Below are 27,827 nucleotides of genomic sequence, written 5' to 3'. Positions count from 1 at the left end.
GCGGGCGCGGCGCGGCCCGGCCCCCGTGAGGGAAGGCGCCGCGGCCCTTCTCGGTGGCGCATGCGCAACACCTCATCGGCCCTCATCCGGCGGGAACCGACCGGCCCGCAGCCCTGCGGACAGCGCCGCGCCGCGCTGAGCGGGAGCGGCGGCGGGAGCCGGTGCCGCCGGGAGCCGCGCTGCCGCCCGCCCCTCCCTCCCTCGGCCATGAACGCGGAGAACTTCAGCGCCAGCGAGCGGCTGGTGACGGCGGCCTATGTGCGCCAGGGGGCGCAGGGCCGCCGCGCGCACGAGCTGCGCCTGCGGGCGCTGCTGGAGCAGGTAACGGGGCCGTCCCGGGCCCCGCCGGGCACCGAGGCGGTGGGGCGGGGACTGCAGCACCGGCCTGTCCCGGCGCCCCGAGCGGGACCTGACTTCGCCTCTTCTCTGCCTGGTTCGGGCACGGGCCGGAGCGTCCTGCGCAGCCCCGGGAGCTCGGAGGTCTGCCGGGCCCCGCGGGCACACACCCCGCCGTTTTACCCCGGCGGCCCCCACGCTGGTGTTACGTCCCTCTAACCCGCCGTGCCGGCGGGCAGGGGCACGGCCCGAGCGAGGAGGCTCGGGAGAGTTGAGCGCCCTGTGCCGCCAGGCAGAGACCTGGCGGAGCCCCCGGGCGAAAGTCCGCGTTTGGGACAAGAAAAATGCTGTCTCAGGGTGTGCGTGTGCCGAGAAAGGCAAAGAGCTGCAGACGCTTTTTAAAACAAAAAGATACAAGCGTACTGATACATGAGGTACAAAATGATACTTATGCCAAAACAGTCTAATTTCTTAGTCTCCAGTGTGCAGAAATCATCAGTGAGTTCTCAGATGCTGAAGTTCTTGAACATTCTTAGTCACATTATCCACCGCTTCAAACTGAACTTTAAAACACACTTCAGAAACTAGGAAGTTTTACTGAATTCGTGTTATTAGAGCATGTAAAAAAAGCCTATGAACTATTGAGCTGATGTAGTAATGCTTCACGGATTTATGGGCACCTTTCCTCTTAGGGTCTTTTCTGCAGTTTGCAAAGATCAGCATGCAGTTCTTTACACAATAAAGAGCATGTGTTTGGTCGCAGATTTGAAGTGTTATATTAAGAGCTTTCTTTGCCTATTAGATGATAAGGGTTTGTTCAGCCTGGAGAAGGCTCCAGGAAGACCTTAGAGCAGCTTCCAGTACCTAAAGGGCGCCTACAAGAAATCTGGAGAGGGGCTTTTGACAAGGGCATGTAGTGGCGGGACAAGGAGGAATGGCTTTAAATTGGAAGAGACATTTAGATTAGACATTAGGAAGAAGTTCTTTACTGTGAAGGTGGTGAGACCCTGGAACAGGCTGCCCAGAGAAGCTGTGGCTGCCCCATCCCTGGCAGTGTTCAAGGCCAGGTTGGATGGGGCTTGGAGCAACCTGGTCTAATGGAAGGCATCTATGCCTGTGGCAGAGGAGTTGGAACTAGGGATCTTGAAGGTCCCTTCCAACCCAAACCATTCTATGATTCTATAACTAGAAAGGAAAATGTGCAGATAGGAAGATGTGTTACAAGTGAAACTATATTTCCCGTCTGTTCATAATTAATACTTTCGGTTCTGTAATACCCAAATATCTCCCTTTCATCCAGTTTTCTCTGTTGAATTCCTGTAGTAGTAGATTCTTGTCTCGAGAATACATCAAATAATGTATAGTCTTCTAGGGAATGATTAACATGTATGTGCTGCAGTGAGTTTATGTGTAACTTAAAGAACACTTGAAAGTGAAAAATCTCCTGACTGTTTTAAATATCAGGATATACTAGTGTAATTGCACTTAATGTATGGAAAAACCGTTATTAACTTTTCTTTGAATACAGGTTCATAACATTAGATAATATAAAACAGCATAATGAAAATAGAAACTGCTGTTCAGTGTGGGAAAGAAGAGTAACATTAATCAAACAAGTTGCATAAAGTCTTGTTCATGTTTAATTTCCATATTTCCTAGTTAGCTGTATGTTGTTGTTATTAAGGGAAAATGCCCTGAAGATGGATGGGATGAAAGCACCATTGAACTGTTTCTTCATGAGCTTGCTATAATGGACAGCAATAACTTCCTGGGCAATTGTGGTGTGGGTGAGAGGGAAGGAAGAGTGTCGTCAGAACTCGTTGCCCGAAGGCATTACAGGTACAAATTATTGGCAATTTGAATTATTCAGATTTATTATTAATGCTTTCAAATGGCATATTTTATTGTCTTGTTGTCTGAGACCTTGATAGCATTTGAGAAAAACAGTATAATGCAATACTGAATTAATACAACTTTCTGTATTAAATTTTCAGCAAGAACTCACTGGGAAGTCTTGAATAAAACAAAAATGTTTTGTCAGGGTCATGTCCTGTATGCTGCACTGGTAGAAGTTTAAGATGTTGACTGCATGCAGGGAAGCAGAGATCTTCCTGTTTTAAAAAAATCTATGCGTTACTTGCCATTTTTTAATACTGTGCAGCTTTTCATCTGTATATTATCCAAAACTGCTGCCTACTGTAGTTGTACCGAACATTCCCAGTGAACAGCTATTTGTATTTGGTTTATTCATTAACATCTTTATAATGTGATGAGTTGATATGCACATGAAAACCCAGTCCATCTATAATAGATTTTATATGAAGTAAGGAGATCTATAAAGACAAGAAATGCTTTTAATAGCTTAGACCTTCTGACACTTGATGTAAGGTGCTGTAGTTCTAGAGGCTCTGCATTAATTTATTTATGAATATACTTTTGCGTGTGTAGAGTTCTGTGCATAGTACCTTGCTGTGGTGGTTTATCTAACAGGAATGAAACAAAGTGAAATTTCCTGCAGTGTTTCTTCTTGAAAGATTGGCACAAAAGCGTATTAGAGACCAGAAATTTTAGTAAGCTTTTACCCAAGAAAGGGCATAGAGCCGTCCTCCCCTCCACTTATTTCTGCAATAAGTTTCACAGGTAACTTTGGAAGTGACGGAGGTAGGAGGAGATGGTTCTCAGGCTGTCTTTCCTTTCAGCTTAATAAATTCTAAGGGCTAGTCTTAGGGAGGATTGCTCCTTAGGAAATAGTATGCATGTGCAGAAAAGAAAAAGTGATAGTGTAAGAAAACTATTAAGAGCATAGCAGCAGGAATGAAGGAAGAAAATACTTTTGATGGAGTGAGGATTATGCACAAGTTTCAATTAATTATCAAGCTATTGATTTCAACCTATAGCCTGAAATGGGGAAAAAAGTCTGATCTTTAAAACTATGCTTCAAGAATTTCTGAGTTCCGTACACTCATCAGACTGCATTTTACTCTATTCCCAAGACAAAAACAGAATTAAAGCAATAAATAGATGTGTATTGTTACTAGCTTACTTGAGCAGTTGCTGTGTTTTAGCCATGGGTGAAGTTAGTTCTGTAAGCTTAGATTTTATAAACAATTTCAGGATCCTCCACTCTGAAAGGTGCTAAATAATATCCAGCATTTATAAGCACAGTTTATAAACATAATTTATAGACAGACTGCAGAGAGAGAGATGGTATTGCATGATACATAATATTGAATAGTAGAATGAAATAGAGGAAGTGAACATGGAGAAGAAGATGAGCAAAGTGATATATTAACCTAAGTGTCTTTCAGGACATTTTGTCACAGCATATGTTATTTCTTTGCCCTATGGAGATGAAGCATTTGTCAGGGGAGTATCTGAATAATACCACTATGCCTGTGGTATGCTACAGCACAGGCAACTGATTTTTGTTTTCCTTGGAGTTGTGTATCTGAACATGTCAGCATTTATAATGCTAATTCAGCAGACATCGAAGAAGTGCTGAAGTGTGCTTAAAAGAAAGCCTACCAGATGCTAAAGGTGTTGCCACTGTGGGTCTTCTCAAAGTTTTTACTTGCATACTGGAGCACTGTTTATCTACTGTTCACAAAAATAAAACAACAAACCAAACCCCAAGAAACACACCTAAAAAAATTTCATACAAATGTATGTAGTTTGTTATAATGGAACTCATTATGGCAGATACTGGTGCTGCATTGGATACAGCATTTTCCACAACTGCTTATCAAATTAAATTATTTTCAATTGGCAAGAATTATTGCTTTGGGATGTGAAAAAAACTTGAATTATGTTTTCAGTTCTTTTTTTTTTCTGTTAGGTTGATCCATGGAATTGGAAGGTCAGGTGATATTTCTGCAGTGCAGCCTAAAGCTGCAGGGTCCAGCCTTTTGAACAAACTTACCAATTCGTTAGTTCTGGATATTATAAAACTGGCTGGTAGGTGTAAATCTGAAAATATCTCTCGTTTGGTGGGGCATGTCAGGAGTTCTTCACATTAATTGCCAACTTGCTTTTTTATGTGCAGGTGTCCGGACAGTGACCAATTGCTTTGTGGTTCCTATGGCAACTGGCATGAGTCTAACTCTGTGTTTTTTAACATTGCGGCACAAGAGACCAAAGGCAAAATACATTATCTGGCCACGTATAGACCAAAAATCATGCTTTAAGTCAATGATAACTGCAGGTAAGGAGCTGACTGATTACACAGCGTGTTCTTTTAGCAGATAGAAAACTTCATCTAGCAGAGTGATCAGTTCCTATGCTTGCAGTAAGATCCAGGAAATGCACAGTAGTTCTAAGTGCTTTGTTTCCACACTCCTGATGTCTAATGTGATCACATGTATGCGTTGTCTTCCTAATGCCTTGAAAAATGTAGGCATACAGAGGTGTATGACCTAGTCAATAAAGAACACAATAGTAAGGAATTTCCAGATCACTCTCAGATACCTAATTTGCTGTCCTGAGAATTATGTCAAACAAAGGCTTATGGTTCAGATCTCTCAAATTTATGCAAAAGCCCTGTGTTTCCTGAGAATTATATCAAACAAAGGCTCATGGTTCAAATCTCTCAAATTTGTGCAAAAAGCCTATGTGTCCTAGACATTATGATCAGAAGGTGACAGGCTGTCTGATTTGCACATTCTTTTCTTTTAGAACATGGGAAGTATTAGCTGCTCTGTTTGGTTTTAATATTTCAGCATCATTCAGCTCACTCAGGACATGGGCTTGGTGCCTTTCTTAGCTCAAACCTTAATTTCTCTCAAATGGAGTCCCTTGTGTACCAGTCTGTAAGTAAACTAAGGGTTGAAGTGTATTCCTGCACTGAAGCAGTCCCCTTCTGCAGACAGATGCTTGGGATCAAGGAAAGGGCAAGTAAGAGAGACCGTAATTTTCCATCTCAGTGCACATACCTGCAGGTGGTGGCATGGATTCTGGTCCTAGTTCCTAAGACACTTTTATTCTTTACGTGAAAGAATAATTAGATAAAAATGACTAAACAGTTGGAAGCAGAGACTGGATTCTGGCCAGGTAAAATGCAGAGGTGTTTGAAAGGAGTTGGATCAGAACCAGTAGAACATGTCTATAAGAAAAGCATGAGTGTTATTGGAATACTATGCTCAATTTAGAACATCAAGCTAAGGAAATTCGATTTATAATGGAGAAGGTTGTGAGGAAATAAGATCAATCTATGATTTCTCTGAATAATTAAGACAACTATCACAGGATTAATTAAAACAATTCTCAACTAAAAATAAGAAAGAAGCAGGTGTTAGATATCTAACAACTAAGTATTAAATACAATCTCTGTCTTCCGCATCACTATCTGAAAACCAGACCAGGGCTAGCAATGTCAGTTAATCATTCTAGTCTAAGTTCTGTAGGGTTTGAGCCTTACATGTCAGTGTTAAGGCATAGTGTCAAGCCATGAAGGAAAAATTGACAGAGCTGTTGCCATGTTACAGTACTTTGGAACTCCCTCTTTACCCCCACCTCCTTCTCCTTTACTTTCATCAGTAAACTGAACATCTCTCTGCTTTTTAAGAAAGTAATAATAATAGTTGCTTCATGTTCAGGTATGCCATGCCACACCTGTTTGAGAAAGGGAATATATGGTTTCCAGTGTTTTATTCTATAAACAAAGCCTTTGTGATTTATTTATTTGTAAGCTAGAAATTTGAGTAACTCTGATGACAGGCTTCACTCTTTAAGAAAGAGAACTCTTTAAGCAGTGGGTTAGGTCAGCCATGCCTTTGTCTAGCTAGATCTTGAAAATCTTTGAGAATGGAGATTCCCTAACCTCTCTGAATAGCAGTTCCAGTGCTGTGCTATCCTCTGAATGAAAAGTAGTTTTTCTTGCTGTTTATTCTGAACTTCTGAAGCCAAAATTTGTTGCTACTGCCTCTTACATCCTACCAAAGAGAGTTTGGCTGTCTTTGTCTTAGTAATTCCCTTTCAGATTGTTGGGGGCTGCCATGAGATATTCTCCTTAGCATCTTCAGGCTTGAAAACTCTAGCTCTTACAGCCTTTCTTTCTAAGCTGTGTGCACTGTACTGCACCTTGGTAGCCCTCTGATGGACCCTCTCTGTTTTTTCAACATCCTTCCTGAGCAGCTGTTGCAAACCTAGAAACATTCTCGTATTTAGAAGGCGGTGGTAACTTTCTTTTTTCAACCATTTCTCCTTGTATCCTTGAGAAACAACCTTACAAGGTTCAGCTGTTGTACATCTTAAATACAAACTTAGGCTGGAAACTGGAAAAATATAAAAGACCTGGGAAATAGCTTGGATTTTGATACAACAAAGTTCACTTTCAAAACGAGGTCGTATGTGGACTTTTTTATCTTTTAAGAAGTAATTTGGAAGTTTATCAGTTGAATAAGGCAGAGCCTTATGATGAAAGCCAGTTCATAATGATGATTATTGCTTTGCTACATCTAATGGTGTCCTTTTTTAGAGAGGCTGTTTCAGTATGCTAATGTTTTAAAAGAATGCCACTCAAACACTTTCTTTATAATTGGGAGGGAAGAAGTTAATCTGTTTTTAAAACAATCTTCAAACCTGTTGCTGTAGCATACAAAGAATGAGAGGCAAGCTTTTGTCTGGAGTCCAGTATTTAACAAGAATGTTACTGTAGTTATTAGCTATGTGACATTGTACAATAAAGCAGGTTCTGTATCTGTATTCTTAATCCAAGTCTGATAGAATCTGTTAAAACAACAGAAGCAAGAAGATTTATCAGATTTATACTGGAACTAAAACCCCACAGTTAGTCAAATTTCATGATCCACATTCAGGTCTTGGTTTTTTTGGCCAGGTTTTGAGCCTGTGGTTATAGAAAATGTATTAGAAGGCGATGAGCTACGGACAGACATTGAAGCAGTGGAGGCTAAAATCAAGGCTCTTGGTGCTGAAAATATTCTTTGTGTGCATTCTACAACATCTTGCTTTGCTCCAAGGGTACCCGATAGGTAAGTAATCTTTGTAAGAAGTTATTTTCTCCTGTTAAAAAAAAAAAAAAGCCCCAAACAACCAAAACCAACAACACCTCCATCTTCCTAAAATTGCTCAATTACTGCCAACAATTAGTAGATACTTTACTCCCCTTACTTAAGGAAAGTGGCAGGTTGAAACAATGTTCTGCTTTCAGGAAAGTGTATTAAGAAAGTGAGAATAGTGCAGGAGGTTTCCTTCTGTCATATAACTGAGGTTAATGGTGATCTCTTGTGGTGAAATGAATGTCATTTTGGCAGTGGTTTTCTTGTCATTTCATGGAAGTAGTAAAAGTAGACTTCCATGGAAACATAGTCCAGGAAATGTAGTTCCAAAGCTAATTCCATGTTTTAATACTACTGTTGCCTTTTCTACTCATCTCCTTTAGCCAGTTAAGAATTTTCAGAGGCTGTTGAAACTGTTGAAAAGAAAGAAAAGCTATAGCTAAATTTTAAATCTTTGCTTGAGTTACTCTTTCTTGTATTATGCTGATGTTTATAGGGCTTATTAACTGATATAAGGAAACACTTGGAAGCATCTAGGGCAGATGTGCTGTGTGAGTGTAACGTATGATTTGCTCTGCTGTAACTTACTGTTTTGAACATTTGCTGCCTGATCGCATGATGCTACTTATAATTTCCAGCTGTTAAATCACCATTAAAAGAAGCTTAAAATACGTCGCATTCTTTCCTAGTACTATCATACAATCATAGGATGGCTTGGGTTGGAAAGGACCTTCAAGATCATCGAGTTCCAACCCTCCTACCGTGGCTGGGGCCACCTTCCACTAGACCAGGTTGCCCAAAGCCCTGTCCAGCCTGGCCCTAAATACTGCCAGAGATGGGGCAGCCACAGCTTCTCTGGGCAACCTGTTCTAGTGTCTCACCACCCTCATAGTAAAGAACTTCTATATCTAAACTAAATCTATACTCTTTCAGTTTAAAGCCATTCCCCCTTGTCCTGTCACTACATGCCCTTGTCAAAAGTCCCTCTCCAGCTTTCTTGTAGGCCTCCGTTACGTACTGACAGGCTGCTGTCAGGTCTCCCCAGAGGCTTCTCTTCTCCAGGCTGAACAAGCCGAACTCTCTCAGCCTGTTCTCACGGGAGAGGTGCTTCAGCCCTCTGAGCATCTTCATAGCCCTCCTCTGGAAGTGCTCCAGCAGCTCCACGTCCTTATGTTGGGAGCCTCAGAGCTGAACACGGTACTCCAGGTCTGGTCTTACAAGAGCAGAGTAGAGAGGCAGAATTGCCTTCCTTGACCTGCTGGTCACACTTTTGTTGCAGCCCAGCATATGGTTGGCTTTCTGAGCTGCAAGCTCACATTGCTGGCTCATGTTGGGCTTCTCATCTGCCAACACACCCACGTCCTTCTCCTCAGGGCTGTTCTCAATCCATTCTCCTTCCAGCCTGTATTTGTGCTTGAGATTGCCCCAACCCCCATGCAGGACCTTGCACTTCACTTTGTTGAACTTCACAAGGTTGGCATTGGCCCACCTCTCCAGCCTGTCAAGGTCCGTCTGGCTGGCATCCCTTCCCTCCTGTGCACCACGCAGCTTGGTGTCATTGGCAAACTCACTGAGGGCGCACTCAGTCCCACTGTCCATGTTGCTGACAAAAGTGTTGAACAGCAGCAGTCCCACTACCGATCCCTGAGGGATACCACTTGTCGCTGGTCTCTGGAGGGGCATTGAGCCATTGACTGCAACTCTAATGTGTCCATTATGTGTCCATATATGTAACTTCTATAGTTGCTATAAAGATGTCATTCAAGCGCTTGCTGAAGCTGAGATGAACATATGGTTATGAATGGGAAACAGAGTATCTGAGACATTATTTCAACCTGTAGCTTGGTTATGAAATACCTGAAGAACTTCTCAATCTGAAAATTACATGTTGGAGTAGAGATGCCTGAAGTACTTGGTATATTGAGTCATTCATCCAAAAAGGAGCACCATTGTTGCTCACAAAACCTGCTTTCTCTATATAATGAAAATAAGTATTAAGAAGCAAATTCCTTAAGTTTTACAATTGATAGACATATTTTTATGGGCCTGTATGTAGTACACTGAAGTATGAGATACTAGTAAGAAGTCTTTTTATTTTTCTTTTTTTTTTACATGATTTTAAATATGGTGTCTCAGTAGTTCAGCTGGTTTGAATTTATCACAAAATTGAAAAGACTCAGAGTTCCTCTGCAGCGCGTGCTTTTTGTTAACTACTTTGTTATCTGGAAAATTTAGTTGAACATTTGCAAGTGTAGGAAAGAAACATTATTGACTCTGAAACATGGCAAGTAAAGATACGTTTCACTCTGTTCTCGTACTTTTAAAAAAGCCCAGTATTTATCATAGGCTAACCCAGTTGCTGGAGGGAAGTTAAAACCATATAATTCTGTCAGAATACTATGAACATTGCTTGAAGTTGACTTGCAGATTTATTGGCTAACTTAAATCGCAGCTATCAAAATTGAATGGTCTATTTTATAGCTTGGGTAAATTAATGTTTTCCTTATCTGCTTCCCTTTTTTGACATGCAATTGTTTTGTCCTCTGCAACTAATAGATGAATTATTAGGTAGTGGCACTGTGTTATGATATACCACAGATATAGGAGGATTTGAATGCACTTCCTATTTAAAGGATACTGTCAACTGTTGAAGGCCGTAACATTCATCTTCCTGCGGGAAGGAAAATCCCATACGGTGCTTGTGGAGGCTACCATTTTAAATGTCCATTTTTAAATATCTTGCATTTGTAAGGCTTTGTTTAGTTCTGGTGGTGGTGGTTTAAGATTTTAGGTGGCTTAGGATTGTTAAAAGGTCAGGGTAAGAGTTTCATGCCTGTATACCTATAGCTTTCCTTTGAAGTATTGTTTAACTTTATGGAAATGATTCACCAGTGTATAAACCCTATTTGAGAGACATCAGTTCTCACAGTCTTTTACCTGCTGTTTCTATGAGTTGTTTCTAACACTACTGTATTTAAATATCTTCTTCAGTTAGTTTATGTACTTAGCGGTACTCTATATCTTGTTGCTTTCATTAATATTAGAAGAAATAGCAAAGCTTTCACAAACAGAAGAGAAAGAATAAATTGGAAAATATTTGTGTAAGCCCTGTTTGTGACTTTTAAGAACTTGAGTAGTAGCCAAACTTACATTAATGCTTTGTTTTTCTGATATGACTAGCAGGTCTTTTAATGGTTCGTTTTAAGCCTTGGAAGTGGGCAAGTGCTGTGCATGATCGCTTGGTTCCTTACATAATTGCCTATTCGTTTGAAACTGTAGCACAGTCCTCCTGTACTGTAACATGGATCTAATTGTTCAATAGAATATCTTTAGGAAAAACAAAGAGTCTTTTCTGTTAGCAGTTCTTGAAGAAGCTATAGCTTAGCTTGTTGCTCCTTTAAGTCTCAGAAAGTGAGAAAGGCAAACACCCTCTATGTTTCCAGTTTGGTGAAATTCTCCTGCACTTGAAAAGAAGCCTCTCAGAGGGGAACTGTTTTCCTTTGAGTCTCTCTGGAAGGTGAGGAATGAATCTGATAAAGATCAGCAGATCAGAAGGCAAAAACTTTGCCCTGTGTCGTGTTAGTGTTTCCTGAAGTATTCTGGTAATGTTACGTCGTTCAGGATGTTGACATGTGAAAAATTATGTGACATGCAGCTGTTGACAAATATCTTAACTGCAGAAGATCAATGCATACATTATACTACTGGTGTTTCCTAATCATTAAATACTTGTGATTTCTTTAGGGATAATAACAGTGGTGGTGATGTTTTCCTAAGGATTGAGGTTCAGAAAATTTAATCTGAAGTTTGCAGCTGAATTTTGCATTACAAGATGACACTAGGCAGTGTAATAGAAATAGAATGCAAAGGAATGTCACCTCCTGGAAAATGTTTTCATACTCTGTCACATTTTGTATGAATGTCACTAAATTACAGTGAGAGGCTGTACAGAAGGAGATAGAGTAAAAATGCATGGGAAATTTAGAGTTTCCTGATTTTTTTTTTTTTTTTTTTTAATACTACCTTTATCATCACTTTAAATTATTATATATTACCTTATTTTTTTCAAATAGATTTGATATCTAAAATATATTCACATGTTTGGGGAAAATCAAGAGGAGGTTTGGGGGTTTTTTGGTGTTTTTTTAATAGAGCATCATTGGAGTGCTTAAAAAAAAGTGTACAAAGTACATGTATGTTTAAAATGCTGAAGCCCCTTACCCAAAATTACCTACGCACCCACATAAATCCTAGTTTGACTGAAAAATCAATCCAGGCTGAGTTCACTGTGATTTCAGGGATTTCTAAAGGCAAGTGAAGAGTAAACAGAATAAAGTTTTAATTTGTTGATGTCCACATTCAGATGTTTTAGGGCTTTCCATTCCTTTGAAGAATATCTGTTAATCAGTTTATCTGAAATGTGCAAGCGAAGTTTTCAGTCAAAGGGTTGAAATATTAGTTCTTTGAAATAAACAGAAACATGTAAAACTTCCTGTTATATGATGCTTTTGATTCCCAAGACGCATCTTGAAATTTCCATTAGGCCATTTTCAAGCTGAATATTAGAAGAAAATTTAAAAAAAGTTTGAATAGCTGAAGTTCTATTAGTTATCATTAAAGTAGTATAAAAAATGCTTATATCTGAAACAGAACGATTTGGGATGTATTTACTGGTTTCCAGAGAAAACTTTCAGTGAAGCATGAAAAATTTCAGGTCTGGTCAACAATCTGTAGTACATGTAAAAGCTAGCAGAATTTTCTTTGTAACGTTTATAGCTTAAGGTGACAAGAGCTGCCTTGAGGTACTAATCAAAAAAGTTTCTTTTCTCATTCTGACCTCTTTGTAGACCTTTCAGGTTTTTAATGGTCTGATTTGTAACGTGAGTTACAATTATCAATGCTTCTCTAAAGTACAATTTTATGCTCATAGACTGGAGGAACTGGCTGTGATTTGTGCTAATTATGACATTCCTCATATTGTCAACAATGCGTATGGAGTTCAGTCTTCAAAATGTATGCATCTTATCCAGCAGGTAGGAGCTGTGTATTTCCAATAGTTGTTTTTTTTTTAACAAGTATAAGTAAATCTCTGATTGTAGACAACACTAGCAAATTTTATCAGATGTTTCACAGCTTTGAGACTAATCCCATGCGTGTGATATTTGAACAACTTCCTAAGAAATCAGAGCAGAGGGAAATGGAACTTAAAAATAGTATTTGTTATTTCTGTTATGTGCTTTTTATGTAATAAACACAAATTTATTTAGGTTTTGTTTATGTTCAAGTGTCTTTCATAATTTCTTAAAATAGTTCCTAAACTTGTTGATTAAAAAATAGTGGATCATACTTTAATAGGGATTAAGCCTTCAGCAGAATGTGAAGCACAGACTTTCAATTGAAGATACAAGATTCTACAGCAACACTTTATAGATGATGTCACTTCAAATGTTGGCACAGAGAACAGCTGAGGAAACTGGGTTAAACTCAGTGTTATGCTCCAAAACATTTAATTTCTGCTGCTGTTTAGTTCGAAGATGAGGTTGCTTAATATCTGGCATCAGCCATGAAACAGAATTCTTGCATTTTTGCTTGTTGCAATGTACATGCACTGCTGATTCAGTATTTCTCTTTTCTCTTGGTGCCCATAACAAAAGAATAGGGGTAATTTTTAAACAGGATACAGGATTGTATTTAGCTTGCACAGGTTTAGTGAAATTTTAACATAAAGTGGGCTGTGGAATTGCTGAGTTTTACTGCATAAAATGTATCTACTGATAATTTTTCAGACTATGAAGCTACAAATGGAACCCTTACTATGTGGTTTTCTGGCTTTTGGGTTTTGTTTTGTTTTTTTCTTGGCTTCTTGATAGGTTATTTAGGGGTTTTTTGTTTGTTTGTTCTTTGGTTATGCAAATGTATACATTTGAGCTCTGATTTGTTTTACATTTATTTACAAAATTTTATTTCTTGCAATGGAAAATGTACTGTCTATGAGGAAGTAGTTATTAATGAATATTTAGGGATGTGTATATGCTGAGAACAGTGTCAGCAGAACTTGCAAGAGTATCACAGGAAAGAGCTTTTGAGACTATTTCGTCCGTCATGCTTTTCCTCTGGTAGTCTCCTGTCAATTAAATCAAATGATAGCTGCTGGCATTCTTCTTTCCGTCAAAAAGCTAACAGAATGCTTCTTCCTATCTCCCATGCACTAAGCTATTAAAACAGAGAAATAATAACAGAGGTTTGGGTGGATTTGCTTTTACCACTCTTTTTGCCATGGGTATTAATTCTGTTTTATTTCTTGGGTTTAGTTTGTAGTACTTTAATGCGTATGTATTTGAATATGCTTTAATATGTATGTTCTTTTATATGCTTTTCAGGTTCTGTTCTGCTGCATACTTTTTAATTGTACAGTTCACAGTAGCATATAACTCAAATTGAAGATGTACTGCAGAATCTAAATTTTTTTTCCTTTAAGAATATGGGAGTGGCTAGGTATATAAAGACGTTTTGTTTTCTGGGAAGTGGGGAAACCTGCTGTAGGAAGTTATCTAGATCTTGATTTGCAAGCAGTCTTGTTAGGAGTGCTGTCACAGCCCACTTGGTGTAATGCAAATTTACACATGTATCAAGAAAAATCTCCTTCTTTGCTAATGAAGCGTTAATCTGTATCCCTTTACTGTGAGAATCTGTGAAATATTTTGGGTTGTACAGTTTTACCTGTACAAGTCCCATTAAATTCCAAGGGTTTTCTTGTTGTTTGTTGAAAATAAACTACACTTAGACTTGCAGGAAGTAAAATCAATATTTTACATCACGACAAAATAGGAATTTGTAAGGTACTATGCAAGCAGACAGTGGTAATAATAGTGAGCAATGGTAAGAAAAGGTGGTGCTATGATTTTTAATTTTTCATCACAAATGCAGTATATGAGAGTGGTTTGGGACTTGTATTTATTTTAGTTACATTGCTGCGTAATTATGATGCTATCACATGTTTCCTTTTTCCTAACGTATGCTGTGGATTTTATTTTTCTCTTTTTCCTTTTTGATAAAGGGTGCTCGAATAGGCAGAATAGATGCTTTTGTTCAGAGCTTGGACAAAAATTTTATGGTTCCAGTAGGTGGTGCTATCATTGCTGGCTTCAATGAGTCCTTCATTCAGGAGATCAGCAAAATGTATCCAGGTAACTAGTTCATGGGTTGATTTCATCCATACGAAATAACTGTTGAAAACTTGATTATCAGCTTTCTTTCACGTAAAATTTATTTTTGGCAATTCAATCTGTTTATTGGCATTTTTTTTTTCCCCCCCTCTAGGAAGAGCATCTGCATCTCCTTCCTTAGACGTCCTCATTACACTTCTGTCTCTAGGTGCCAGTGGCTACAAGCAGTTACTGAAAGAGAGAAAGGTAAGGTTTTTGGCAAGCAGCACTTTCTTGAAGTCAGCTGTTAAGAAAGTCTTGTTGCAGAACTGCTTTGTGTAGTAAATTTAGTTTCTGTCTAAAAAGCCATTGAACTTCTGAGCTCACAGCTCTGAATCTGGAAAGGCAGTTTGATAAAATGACTTCTTGGATAAATAGTGCACATGAGTAAGCATGACTTCCATGTTGTTTTCCAAACCAGAAAGCTAAACTGAGGTCCTGCACTATCTTGTACAGTATTCATACTTGTTGTTTTAAAGTGTGATTAATACAGTAGAATTTTGCCCATAAAAGCTTAATCTGAGAAGTACTGTGCTGTGTTATCATGGTCACACTGCTTCCAGGACTAAAGCATGAGATCAGACACTCAGAGGTAAACCAGGGGTCTCCGCTCTTGATCATTTGGCCCTGTTGTGCCTTTGTGCTACAATAGTGTTTAATTAAATGCTTGTGTACCACATTCTCTGGAGAGTCACAGCTTCTGGCTAGGTTATAAATACTGTGCATGCCACAAAAATTGAAAAATACTGTTATTTAGAGCGTTCATCTAGATACAGAGTTAGGTTTCTTTTTTGTCTCTCACAGACTGTGTTTTGTGTTGGGTATGACTGCATTGCACAAAGAGGTGGTGCTCTAAGGTTGCAACCTGTACATCTTCAGTTGTCCTTAATTCTGGACATATATGCCTGATTTTGCTATCTTTATATATTAACACAGGAGATTCATTCTGTAGAAGGAAATGCTGAGACTTAAGTACTGTTAATAGTTTTAAATCATGCATTATCTGTTCCATTATTTTATTCAGAAACTAAGTTTCAGTTGTTTCCTACTGACAACTTGCTGATGCGTCTGATTACCTGGCAGAGCAGTAGTACTGGGTGCTGTGACTTGTTTCTAGCTGCTTGTAGATGCATCCAGAAATTCTGTGTTGGAACTGAAATCCCATGGGAATAACTAGACTATAGAAAAACCAAACCTGCTTTAATAGCCTTACAACAACCAAGAAATGATCTGTGCAACTAAATGGCTTACAAAACACTGAAAGCAGTTGCCACTTTTGCCACTATTGCAATACAGTTTCTAACATTTTATTCCATACTGTTGTATGTATTGTCGTGTATCATTTGTGTCTTCATTAAAAGCAAATTGTATTTTTCCCCCCCTTCACTCTCATGTACAAAAGAATCCCAAGTGAATTTATCATGTCTTCTACAAAGCTGATTTTGCTGTTAGATTTACACTGGTAGCAGATATATAATGGGCAGTATAAGTATTCTCTAAGTCATAAATAATTATTATTTTGTAAATAAAATGTCCTAATGAATAGCTGCATATATTGAATCGTGTAATTTTCTTGGAAGTAGAAGTCTAAAGTGAATAAAGCATTATATTTTTACAACTTCAGGTCTTTTTATTTCACATGTGAGTATACTCTATAAACATAGCTTTATTTGTGACATAAGTATGTTTCTTTTATTTGATTTGCTGTAGAAATAGAAACCTTTTTTTGCTTAAATCTGTTTGTTCCTGAGTTGTAAAAATGTAATAGTGGTAGTTTATTGCCTGTGCTCTGGGAAAGCAACGGCAGAGCTATTAGGCTCCCAGCAGGAGCTATTTATAGCTTGACATTGAGTACTCCTTTCTATATCGGTGCAGCTGCACCTACTCGCACAAAAAGTCAGCTATAAAAAAACTTAAGGGTTTTTTTTTTTTTTTTCCTTTTTACCTTATCCTTATTGACATGGGTGTTACTTTGGGTTGTTTGAGCTTAAGCGAGAGGGAGAATATTGCTGAGAAGAGTTTAATCTTGCACAACCAAGAAAAGAGATAGTCTGCCCGGTTTTTCTTTTACACAGATGAATGGTTTAATACAGGCCGGGAAGAGATCATACGAGGGAGAGGAGCATGTACATGGAATAGGATTTTCTGACAAGCTGGCAGTCATGGGGTGTGCAGTTGTCCAAGAGTATGAGATTGTATGTTATGATATGAAGGAGTAAAATGGTGCAATGGATCTGAGGAACCAGAGCAAGGGAGTAACATGCACATGCTGTCCAGGTGTCTGAATAAAGGTGGCCATATATGAAAGCTTAATAAGGGATGTTTTCAACACTTGTGTTTAGCCTTGATGTTTCCAGAGAAAGGATGGAAAGCAACCACCAACAGTAATATTTTCTCACTTATTCTAAATTTTCAGCATTCCTTTTTATAGAACAGTGGTTTTCTGATTTTTAGTAGGGAATTCTACGTCCTTTGGTAACCCAGATAATGACAGCTGATTCATAGTCAAATTTGTTAATATCTTTGCTTTTAAAGAACTCATAATATTATGTAAATGTTATGTTTTTGTAGCAACAACTTTGATTTCCTCAGTACAGGCTATGTTGTGTTATTCTGCATTTCCAGGTCTTAAAACTCTCTATTTTTGAATATGTATGAGTGTGACTGAACCAGGCCACATGTAGCAAATATAGTGGTTACACTGTGTAATTGCGTAAACACTAGACTTCAATTGTCACCTCAGAATTGCTGGAGAGCCAGGACACTACATTCGGGGTTTACGTGCAGGACCCTACGTATCAGGTTTGATACCTGTACCTATTTTCCAGTGTGGTTTATCATTGTTGTTATTACTCCGATAGGAATAAATTATCTGTACAGTTCAGTGTGAGTTTATATTACTGCTCTACTTATGATTGAAGAATAAGAGAAAAGCTATTTAATGTCGGATATTAAAAATGTAAGATTTCAAGTATTTTTACAAGACAGACATTTGTTACTCCTCTTTTTTTGTCTAGTCAGTTTGTTATGATGTACTTTGTCAGGCGTGGGAATATTACAGGATTTTCCTTGTGTGAAATATGTGGAACTATATTCAAATTTTAAACTGGCAGAAGGCAAGATAGTTTAACTGAATGTAACCATTATCTTAAATGGGTGGTGTGTAGTTAAACAAGTGCCAAATATGAATTGAAACTTCAAAGAGGCCTGCGTACTTAAGGCGTGCATTGGAGAGGTATGGCTAATAAGGAGCCTGATCTCAAGGTCTTGAAAGTGCTAACAAGAAAATGTGTTGGTCGGTGTTGTAAAGAAAGACCTTTAGGAGGGAAAAAGGTGTGTGGTGATTGTCAGCATTAGTGTTACCATATCAGGTAGCCAAGACTTACTGAGCAGTTTCTGTTAGATTACTTACATGTGATACAAAGATTTAAAGGTTCTGTAATTAATTTTGTACTTTTAAAACTTTCCAGTGTATTATAAATTCAGAACAAAATTCTTGATCTTGCAATGCAAAAGAATCTCAATATGAGGGTATGTGGTGGTTGTAGGTATCACACATGTACATGTACAGTTTCTATCGTGTTTGGCTGCATTTCAAGAAGGTAAGCCTTCTGCAGGGGCTCTTTGAGGCATGTACTAACAGGTCTCCATGCTCAGCGCTGCAGCCTCTCTTTGCATGAGGTGGTGTGCCAGGTGGTCTGTTCAGCTCACAGGTCAGATGCAGCTGGTCAGTCTGATACACAAAGCAGAAGAGAGGTTATGATGGTTGCATTATAAACAGCTGCTGCAGTAAAGTAATTTAAGATGTGACCAGATCAGTCTCAGGTACAGCATATGTGAGTTGGCAGTCAGCATCTAGTACACAGAGGTTGTAAAATTGCTCTTCTGCAGTGTTGTCTTCAGCACCATAAGCAGCTATATGGCTGTTCTCAGAGGACAACTCCTCTTTTCAGATGAGAGTGAACAGGGGGGAAGGCGGAATGTTACAGACTTGGAGCGTAAGCAAGCTGGGTGCTTAGAACCAGCTAGGATAGTTTCAAGCGTGCACAGAAAGCTTTCTGGCCTTCATCAGTTCTCTGTCACCGGATACGGGACTAATGGCATATTTAGTATCCCCGTGTCCTGCTTTTTCTCTGGAGTTACTGGCTTTTTCCTTAGTGATTTCCCTCTAGTTATTTTCATTTGGAAGAACAATGCCTGTCACATGAACAAATGAATGAATAATGAATACTTACCCATAGTTAGTGTATGTTCTACTAAAAAATAGATTTATAATGTAAATATATTACAATCCAAATATTTTTAGTAATTGGTACAAAAGTTCTTGAAAATATTTTTGTACATTATATAACTTTGTAGATCATTATATAATTTTGTAGATTCTTATAACTTTATGTATTATTATATAATATTATCTATTATGTGGAAGTAAGCCATTTTGTCCCAATAATTGAGTCATTTGGCACATCTGATGCGTACACCATTGTTGGCTTGTTCTTTGTATTTTTGAGGTAGTTTATTGGTTTAACTGCTAGAAGGGCCAGAAAAAGTATAAGACATTTTCATATAGTTTAGCATTCGTTTCACTAGCCTGGTGAGGTTGTTTTGTGATAAGTTTCTAAGGGGAAAGAGTGAATTAAATCATGAAACTTAACTGACATTTAGTGCTTGGGTTGTTCAATGCAAGTTTAGCATGATAGTTAGCTTCATTGGAGAAAACTTGAGTGCCTACCACAGAAAATCAATTATGTAGGAGCTCATTTGTGTGTAATTGCTGAGGGTGCTTATACATTTTCCATGTAACAAATATTTTATAATAGAGGTTGGTTATAGATTTGACCTCACAAAAATATATTGCTTTTTTCCTTTTTTTTTTTTTTTTTTTTAGAGGCCATTAATCTATTTTGCAGAAAACTGCTTAACTTCTGAAACTATGAAATATCTAGAGGGCTTCCAATCCAAAGGTGCAGAATAATGTCTTTCATAAAAACAAGAAGTTTTGAATTTGTGTTCAGGAAGTTTCAACCAAACCAATTAAAATACATACTTGGATGATTTTTTTCTTTCTGGTTTTTTTTTTTTTTCCCCTGCCATCATTCCATTCTCCCTTGTTTTAACAAATTCTTATATATGTAAAGGCTCATCTACTAACCTAGATATTTAATCTTAATTAATACATTTATACAGTGGGTAACTGGTAATAGCGACTTGCAGTCCTTTTTGTAATAACTACTGTAAGAGATGCAACAGAGAACTCCCTAGGTACAACACACAAAAATTAATTACTTGGGATTTTTTTCTAGTGCAGATTTTTCTCAGTACTAATTTCACAAATACTATCTCGATAGTAGACACAGTTTATGTATATTTCCATAATGCTTTGCTTCAGTTGTAGAATAGCCAGCAGAGGGAGCAGAAATTAATGGATGATTTGGATTTTTAACAAATACTAATAAAATGGCTAATAAATTGGTGATGCTTATTGTGGAAAGCAATAACAAGAGAGTAATATGTTTATATTCAGTGGGGGAGCAGAAGGGAGACAAAAGTGTAAACATTTGAAACATAAATATTTTTCAGCTTCCGTTAGCGAATTGTAAATAAACTCTGATGAATTGAAGCCGTAAAAATCACTTGATTTACAAACACCTCTGCAAAATGAGAATGATTCTTCACAAATTTCAAGTTCTGAAAAGTAACCATAGATGCCTCCCAAAATTTTGGTTGTTGTTCCAAGTATTACAGAAGCTTTATGCTCATGTTGATAGTGGAATCAACAGCCTAATTTATTTAGACTGTAAGATGGTACTTTTTCCTCTCTGGCTGAATTCATTCTATGGTGTTAGGAAGAACGGGTCAGGAGCTGTGTTCATTTGATCACACATGAAGTGAGACTGGGTTCACTGCAGTGGCTCAAGAAGAGCAGCTGTAACATTCTTGTAACTTAGCTACCACAAAGCTCATTTGGTTTCATAAGATCTTTGGGAGGTTCTGCTCAAAAACATACTTTTGATCACAAGCTCTAATTTGTATCTGTCAGAGTCCAGAGGTCAGAACAGGATAGTGGTCTACAAACAGAATAGGCAAGTCTATTTATAGAATGACAAATCACTTTTCAGGTCCAGATATTGATGAGGATGCTTAAATGGTCAGTCATATTGAAGCAGATGAGCAGCACAATCTTCCTAACCAGAAAGAGGAAAAATCTGGTGTTCAGTATCTTTTAAAAAGACTACCCAGTATCTGTATCTTTTTGCTAGTTTTTATGAGAGTCTAAGTATTAAAAAGGATAGCAAAGAAGCCAAAGGATGCAATAAGAAGAATGGTGTTTATTCTCACTCTGTCCATAAGTGTTTTGAGCTGATATGTGAAGAGGAAGATATTAAACTGAGAAAGACCATCAGCAGTTATCATAGATTACCACTGGGGAACAGGGAGGAAATAAAATATGGATGAAGTAAGAGAAGCAGCCTTTTATGTGCAGTATGACTTGTATCTGAGCCAAAACATTTACGAATCTCAGCTTTATGACACTTTCACAACAAAGGTGCAGTCTAATTAAGTGATAGCAGAAATTCAGGTATCTCCATTCTTTTAGTAGGCCTGAGCAGGAAGGGCTGGTCCCAGAAAGCGTACTGGCTAGACAATAGAACTGAGTATTCAGGAGAGTACATATGGTGTGAAACAGAATACCTTCAAATGTGTTCTCACAGCTTTCTCCTTAAGAGACTGTGTTGCCATTCTCATACAGAAAAAGAAATCTATGCACTAGTGGCAATTGTGATTGTGTGATACGTGGTAACAACATGCACTGGTTTTAGTCTGGAATGTATTAATAGAGAGAAAAGTAAAGAGCGATTTGCCATAACATGGTCATCTGTTCATTCTCTGTGGCTCAAGGGGGCAGGTATTATTGGGGCAAGCTCTTGCAGGGGCGTGGGGGCTAAGACCTGTTGTGCAATGGGAATCTCCTCAAGGTTCTACCTGCCTAGGTTTCAGGGCTGCAGAGAGAATGACTGGCATCCCAAGCACATAGATCAGACCAGATAGAGAGCTTTGTAAGCAGCTTGAGGGAGAAGAACAGTGTTCAGGAAATAGAGCTGTTCCTTTATAGAATGATTTCAGAGAATTGTCTGGCCCACTAACTTGGTACACATGAAAAGAGGATCAGCTGTACACCTGTAGGGTATAATGGAGACTTAACAGTTTTGTGAAATAGGTACTATTTTCTCCGTTTGATATCTAATAACAAAAATACTGCATCTTTTTTTTTCTTCCAGGAGATGTTTTTCTATCTTTCAAGCGAGCTAAAGAAGCTGGCAGATAACCACAATGAGAGACTGTTAGACACACCACATAATCCCATTTCCTTAGGTAATTGTTGGGTTTTATCTTTTACAAAAATTCTAATATGCTGTGCATTCATAATGCACCTTCGCATGCAGTTCCTATGGATTAAGCATTGTTCACTGCACTCCATTAAATTGTTCTTAGACTGATACGAAACCACTGAACCCAATAAGGTAACCTACTATAAAAGCAGAGTAGTGACTTGGGCTCTTTATTATTTTACAAAATTGCTCCTGTCCAACGTACTCATTTATTGTAATCAAGGCAGGCAGAAGATGTTAGCATATAGTAATACTTTATAGAAAAGTAGATTTAAAAATAAATGAGGGTATAATTATTTTGCCAATCATCTTACAGTGCTGTAAAAGAAATTATGGAATTCCTACTCAAGGTATTTGTTCTAATCAGAAATTCTGCTGAACACCAGAGTAATATCGCCTACCTGTGCAGCATCTGCCTTATATACAGGCAGTCTAACCAAAGTAGTAATCTATGAACAGCTTGTGGGAAAATAAAAAATGATGAAATGTAGCATTTGTATTTCTTTTTCTCTTTGTATCTGAACACAAATATTTGGCTAGATTTTTATTGTCGGAAAACAGCTTGTCCTCTGTGGTTCTTTGGAGAAAAATAAGCTTTGTAGTAGTTTTAACCTGACCTTTTGTTCTTTTAGCCATGTCACTGAAGAATCTAGATGAAAATAATGATGCTGCTGTTACGCAGCTTGGATCTATGCTTTTCACAAGACAAGTTTCTGGAGCAAGGTGAGGATGCTATGAATTTGAAAAAATTGAGGGGTTGTATTAGCATGTATTTTCTGAAATCCTGTAGTACTTGCTTTGTACCATTTCTCTCATGATTACAGATTGCTGTTTGACAATAACCAGTCACAGAGTAATACACTCTTCTTCATCACTGTTATCTACTAATAATGCCTGCCTGCCTGAGTTAGCATCAAGGGCCCCTTTGTTAGCTTTGGTAGGCTAAATAGATAATCTGTGTCCATTTAATTTAGTGTCATTATTCCCTAGTACCCCTTGGTTTCATTTAGTTTCCAGCTGTTGTCTGATCTTACAGTTAAGTTGTAAGCTACTTAGGGAAGATCTTTGTTTTGTTTATTGCAGCACAAATATGGTGATGCTGGATGCTGGGGAATAAGCTTTTAATACCCTACATAGCTTTTTGTCATATGGAAGAAAATCCTGCTTTCTGTAACTGTCTTTAAAAAGAAAAAAATAGTCTACGACCTGAGCCAGTCCGAGATGAATTTATTCTTAAGAGACACTGGTACATGGAAATGCAAGCCAAATCAATGGTTTTGGTTTAAACCTTTTAGAAGAACAGAATGATTTAAAATTTGTTTTGGCAGGATTCCTTAATCTGAATATTACTGCTGCCATGCTAACTTCTGCCATAGACTTAATGTCATTTTTTTGTAGCAGAGCTGAGTGTTTCCACATCAGAAGGTATGCTTCATTAGCTTAGATTATTCCACTTGCACAGATGAATGACAGTAAATCTATATTTACTGTAGTTAGATGCTCTTTTTAATTTGTCTGTTCTAACTGTGCCTTGTTCTGCAATTTCAGCCATCTTTGGCTGAAATAATTCAAGAAATTAAATTTTGGAAGTTAAAACTCTCCAAATCTTTGCCTGATATAAGTAAGGGTTTCAGGTTTTTCCTTTTTTGATGTAAGCAACTAATTCTTTTGTGTATACACTGTTTGGCCTGGCATTTCAACAGATTTTAAATGTTGTGCTGAATGTCAGTGGTAGGAATATCCACTCCCTACTTCGGTCGCATACAGGCTTTTGCAGTAACCTGTGCAGAGCACTTGGAGAGAGGAAGGATCTGCTAATCCTAGTGGTATTTGTCTGAATGCAGTTTCTTTTATGAATTGCAGGGAATGTCTCTACAGAGGTAGTAAATTCTTATCAATTGATTGGTCTTAACTTCTTGTGTAGGCTTTAACTATAGCCACAAGGCAAGTTGTTTCTTTAACAGGTAAGGATGTGGATTAGTGTCTTGGATTTATCAGGAAACGAATATGTACTGAAAGTGCTGAGAAACAGGATGTGATAGGTACAGGTTCTTAGTATGAGGAAGAGGTAAAAGTGGTGGCAAAAAGTATCTGCTACAAGGGAAGGAATGAATATAAGGTTAACATCATAGGATGGAGAAAAAGATCTGGTAGAGAGGAAGGAGCGGGAGGAAGTTGGGATCCTGAGCACTCTGAATCACTTGAACTCAGACATTTTGGACTACCAAGCAGATGTCTACACTAAGGCTGCTATCAATATGGTGATCCCAAGGAGCTCAGGGTCACCAGGTTGCCTGAGGAGCAGTGAACTGATGTGGGTCAGATAGTTAGAGCTTGTTACAGAATAGGAAAGTTTGCTGCAGATGTGTCTTCCCCCTCTACACTGGGCAGTTCATAAGATCTTAACTGAAGAGGGTAAGGTGCATCCACATATGCATACAGACTTAGACTAATTCAGGATCTGCTACTACTGTCAATTCACAGTGATGCTTGGCCACTAACGTGGAGAATGCCTGATGTAAGCCTGCTTACATTAATATGTTTAGAGTTAGCAGATACTACACTGTATAAGAACGTGTGTAAATGTGTCCATCATAGGGTATCACATAAGATATCCAAGGCATCTTTAACTGGATCGCATTTTTGTTTGTTTGTTTCAGGGTTGTTCCCTGTGGGTCTGTACAAACAGTGAATAACTACACTTTTAAAGGCTTTATGTCACATGCAAATGACTATCCCTGTGCTTACCTCAATGCTGCCTCAGCAATTGGAATAAAAAAGCAAGATGTAGATGTATTCTTAAAAAGACTCGACAAGTGTTTGAAGACTTCTAGAAAAGAAGCAAAGAAACAAAAAACTGTAAATGAAATAAGTAATTCTGATACAGGCACAGAAGAACTTGAAGACTAGAAGATACACATTTGGTAACACAGGAAAATACGCTCTTGTTTGAAGTATGTCAGGTTTGTAATGGGTTAGCATTGTGAATCTGCAGTGGAGAAAATTTATTCCTGATCTGAAAACAACAACAAAAAGTTGGGTGAAACTCAGCTTTAAAGAAAGGAGGTGATTCTCTAAGACAGAGGGCCAGACACAAGTTTTTTGCAACATACAAATGTGCTTAATATCTGCCAAAGTAAAGCTTTACGTTCATAAAGACCTTGAGCTGACCCTTCAGTCTGTGGGTGGCTGAACCAGTGTTCAGCAAACCACAGAATGCTTATTTACTTGTTTTTGATTAACAAGATTTTCTGTGGCAATGATTGAATTCCTTACTAGGTATAGACCATCCAGCAAGAAATGTTTCATTGCTCTCAAAATATCTCTTGTTTTGCATCAGCACACTTTTTAAGTTTCATTTCTTTTCAGACTTACTTAAGTGTTGGGATAGTCCTTAATGAAATACAGTGTTAAAACTGCTTGAGGAAGTGATGGAGTTGGAATAGTAGTGTTTTTCAGCTGTTCTCACCTCTTATGAACTACCTAGAACAAAGCAGCCCTCAGCAGCAAAGAAAAACCTAGAATACCTCATAGCCTGTCAGCACTGAGCTCTTGGAAGCATTTACATAGTTCAGCAACCCACAGGAATTCTAATAACGAAAGCAAGGTGTTGTGGAATGGAGAGGTACAGGGGTGGGGTTTTTTTAATCTTTTTATTTTTTTCTATTTCATCTTCTCTTTGGTAGGGTGATCAGGTCAGAGACCCACTGAAAAGCAGGAATGCCTTGTGGGATTAATACAGCCATTTCAAGAGCCAGTGATACCTGAGGGTATTTTGGCATTTTCAGTCCATTGTTATTGAAATTTATAGACTTCCACTTCTGAAGTGCCTCTTGCCATTGGCACTGTTGCTCCTGTGTCTGTGTGCAGTTGCTGATTTCAGTTCATTAAGCAAACAATAGGTTCAGAGTCTGTTCCTGAAACAAAGGTTCCATATCCCTGGAGTGACAGTGCTGTAGCTTGCAAAACTTTTAGTTATTTTTAAATGCAGTTACTACATTATATGTAATTTTTGTCATTTACTGTTCAAAGTGAGCCTCGTGTTCAAAGACATTTCCTTTGTCTGTAATGGAGTGATACTTGGGTACCACAATTAATGAGTTCTAAATGTCAGGAAGTATTCACATTACTTTGGTGGGATCTGAGACATGTATCCTTCAGAGCCCTCTCTGTAAATTGCTTAATCAAAATCTTGGTGCTCTTAAAAGGATTGTCTATCCAGCGTGTTCAAATGAATTGACACAAGAGCTGATGTTAATATGCAGAAGTTAATGATATGCTAATTGCCATGAAGGTGCTCTCACTTAGTGAGGTCCATTGTATCTTAAGCTTAAATTGAACTGCTATTTCTACGTGGTTATTGCTGCAGTTACACGTTAGATTGCTTAAGCTTGTGAAGGTATGGCTCCCCGGACTACAGTCACAGTTGTTATTTGCTGTGCAAACACATCCTAGGAGAAATGTAATATAAGTTGGCCACTGAGTCCTTGTGGCTATAAGGAGGTGTAAATGCATTTTTCTTTCCTTTCTCTCTCTCAGTCTTCCCCTGTCCTTTTTTAATTTAATTTCGGATCATGTTATACCTCAGTTTTTCCAGTCAGTAAAACTCTTGCACAAGCTTGAGAGCCAAAACTCTGCAGCTCACTGCCTCAGTATTCAGTATACTGGAGTAGCCATTGAAAACCACAAGGCCTTAGTGATACCTTTCTTCCTGGTTTTTGATATTGCTGTTCTGTGCCTGAATGAGTAGAAATTATTGATTTAGATGACTAGTCCTAGAATGCAAACATTAGAACTATGGTTACGAGAGTTTAGGGAGGTGCACAGTAGCAGCTAAAATAAACATTTGATGAATGATATCCTGAAACCAAATAAAGAAAACAGCAGTTACCTTCTCTGAGAGGAAGAAACCTCTCCCTTTTACAGTCTCATAACAAGTTGTCTGCTGCAAATAATCCACTCACTTCGACTATAGATTGAACTGCTTTCTCAGGTAGAGATTTCCGGTCTTTGAAATGTTTCTCATTTGAAATCAAAGCTGAAAATTTCAACAAATCTCTTTAAACAAGTATCCAGGAAAATAAGTAAGTGGTTTGTTTTGATTTTGACCTTTTAAACCTTTTGTGAGTTAAACAAATAATTTAAGATTATTATTTTAATTTAAAAATAAATTAAATTGTGTGTCATTAAATTTCTCACAAATCTCAGCCACCTGAAGTCAGGAAATTGAAAATATTTTGAGAAGTGTTCCCCACCATAATGTATAAACTCTTGAACTAAATATTTGTGTTTATGTTACTTTGGTAAGCTGTGGTACCAGTTTGCAGTTTTGTTTGCTTGCTTTGTCCCTGTAAATGCCTTCAGTTTTAATTAATACGCATTTTTTAGAGACAGAAGCAGTATATAATGTCACTATAAATATAATGAAATTTTAATTCAAATGGCAATATACTTTTAAATAAATGGAAAAGACTTGGTTATTTATGGCATATTTGAACCAGGACATTCAGTACATGATAAAAATATTTTTCAAGGAAAAGCATAAATCACTTATTCTCAATTCACCAGTATCTGTAATAAAGTAGTGGAATAACACTGGAACATACACTCATGAGCAGAGTTTTCATTTCCTTTGTATAACAGATACAGGGAGATTTCATGACTCTGCCAGGTCTCTCTCACTAAAAGTAGTACTGTGAAAGATGGTAATAGCATGGGGGTAGGTTTGTCAAATTATGTAGAGTAAAACAAATACATTAACAGTATTTGCCTTTATGAAGATCCTTCAAAGGTTGTGCAGTGAAGTAAGAAACTTGTTAATTAACTGTGCAGCCCTTTTCCTAATTTCTACATAGGCATGTGTCAATAAAGGCTTCCACATA

General features: G+C 38.1%; 1 protein-coding gene across 2 annotated transcripts; it reads left to right on the top strand.

The window, feature by feature from the left end:
- The first annotated feature begins 46 nt into the window (after positions 1–46).
- On the top strand, positions 47–27,827 carry SEPSECS (Sep (O-phosphoserine) tRNA:Sec (selenocysteine) tRNA synthase). Of its 2 annotated transcripts, none has more exons than XM_030492369.1 (11): positions 47–321; positions 2,021–2,175; positions 4,172–4,290; positions 4,379–4,537; positions 7,169–7,322; positions 12,280–12,382; positions 14,407–14,536; positions 14,670–14,761; positions 21,835–21,928; positions 22,578–22,668; positions 24,606–27,827. In XM_030492369.1, exons 1-11 carry the CDS (start codon positions 61–63, stop codon positions 24,853–24,855), a joined length of 1,608 nt encoding a protein of 535 aa, XP_030348229.1. In that variant the 5' UTR covers positions 47–60; the 3' UTR covers positions 24,856–27,827. The 2 variants fall into 2 exon arrangements, with proteins under 2 accessions (XP_030348229.1, XP_030348231.1); XM_030492371.1 differs by lacking the exon at positions 47–321 and adding an exon at positions 434–693 and having other exon boundaries at positions 24,606–26,359.

This window comes from Strigops habroptila, chromosome 7 (genome assembly GCF_004027225.2).
Source record: "Strigops habroptila isolate Jane chromosome 7, bStrHab1.2.pri, whole genome shotgun sequence".
Taxonomy (NCBI): Eukaryota; Metazoa; Chordata; class Aves; order Psittaciformes; family Psittacidae; genus Strigops; species Strigops habroptila.
Note: the sequence above shows the minus strand (reverse complement) of the source record. Positions and strands in the feature narration are given on the sequence as shown.

What these genes read in the sequence shown, in the direction of transcription:
- SEPSECS (XM_030492369.1), top strand. Translation starts at nt 61, where the DNA reads ATGCGCAACACCTCATCGGCCCTCATCCGGCGGGAACCGACCGGCCCG. An exon ending in GATCAGCAAAATGTATCCAG is followed by an intron (nt 14,537 to 14,669) that starts GTAACTAGTTCA and finishes CCCCCCCTCTAG; the next exon opens with GAAGAGCATCTGCATCTCCT. An exon ending in AGACAAGTTTCTGGAGCAAG is followed by an intron (nt 22,669 to 24,605) that starts GTGAGGATGCTA and finishes TGTTTGTTTCAG; the next exon opens with GGTTGTTCCCTGTGGGTCTG.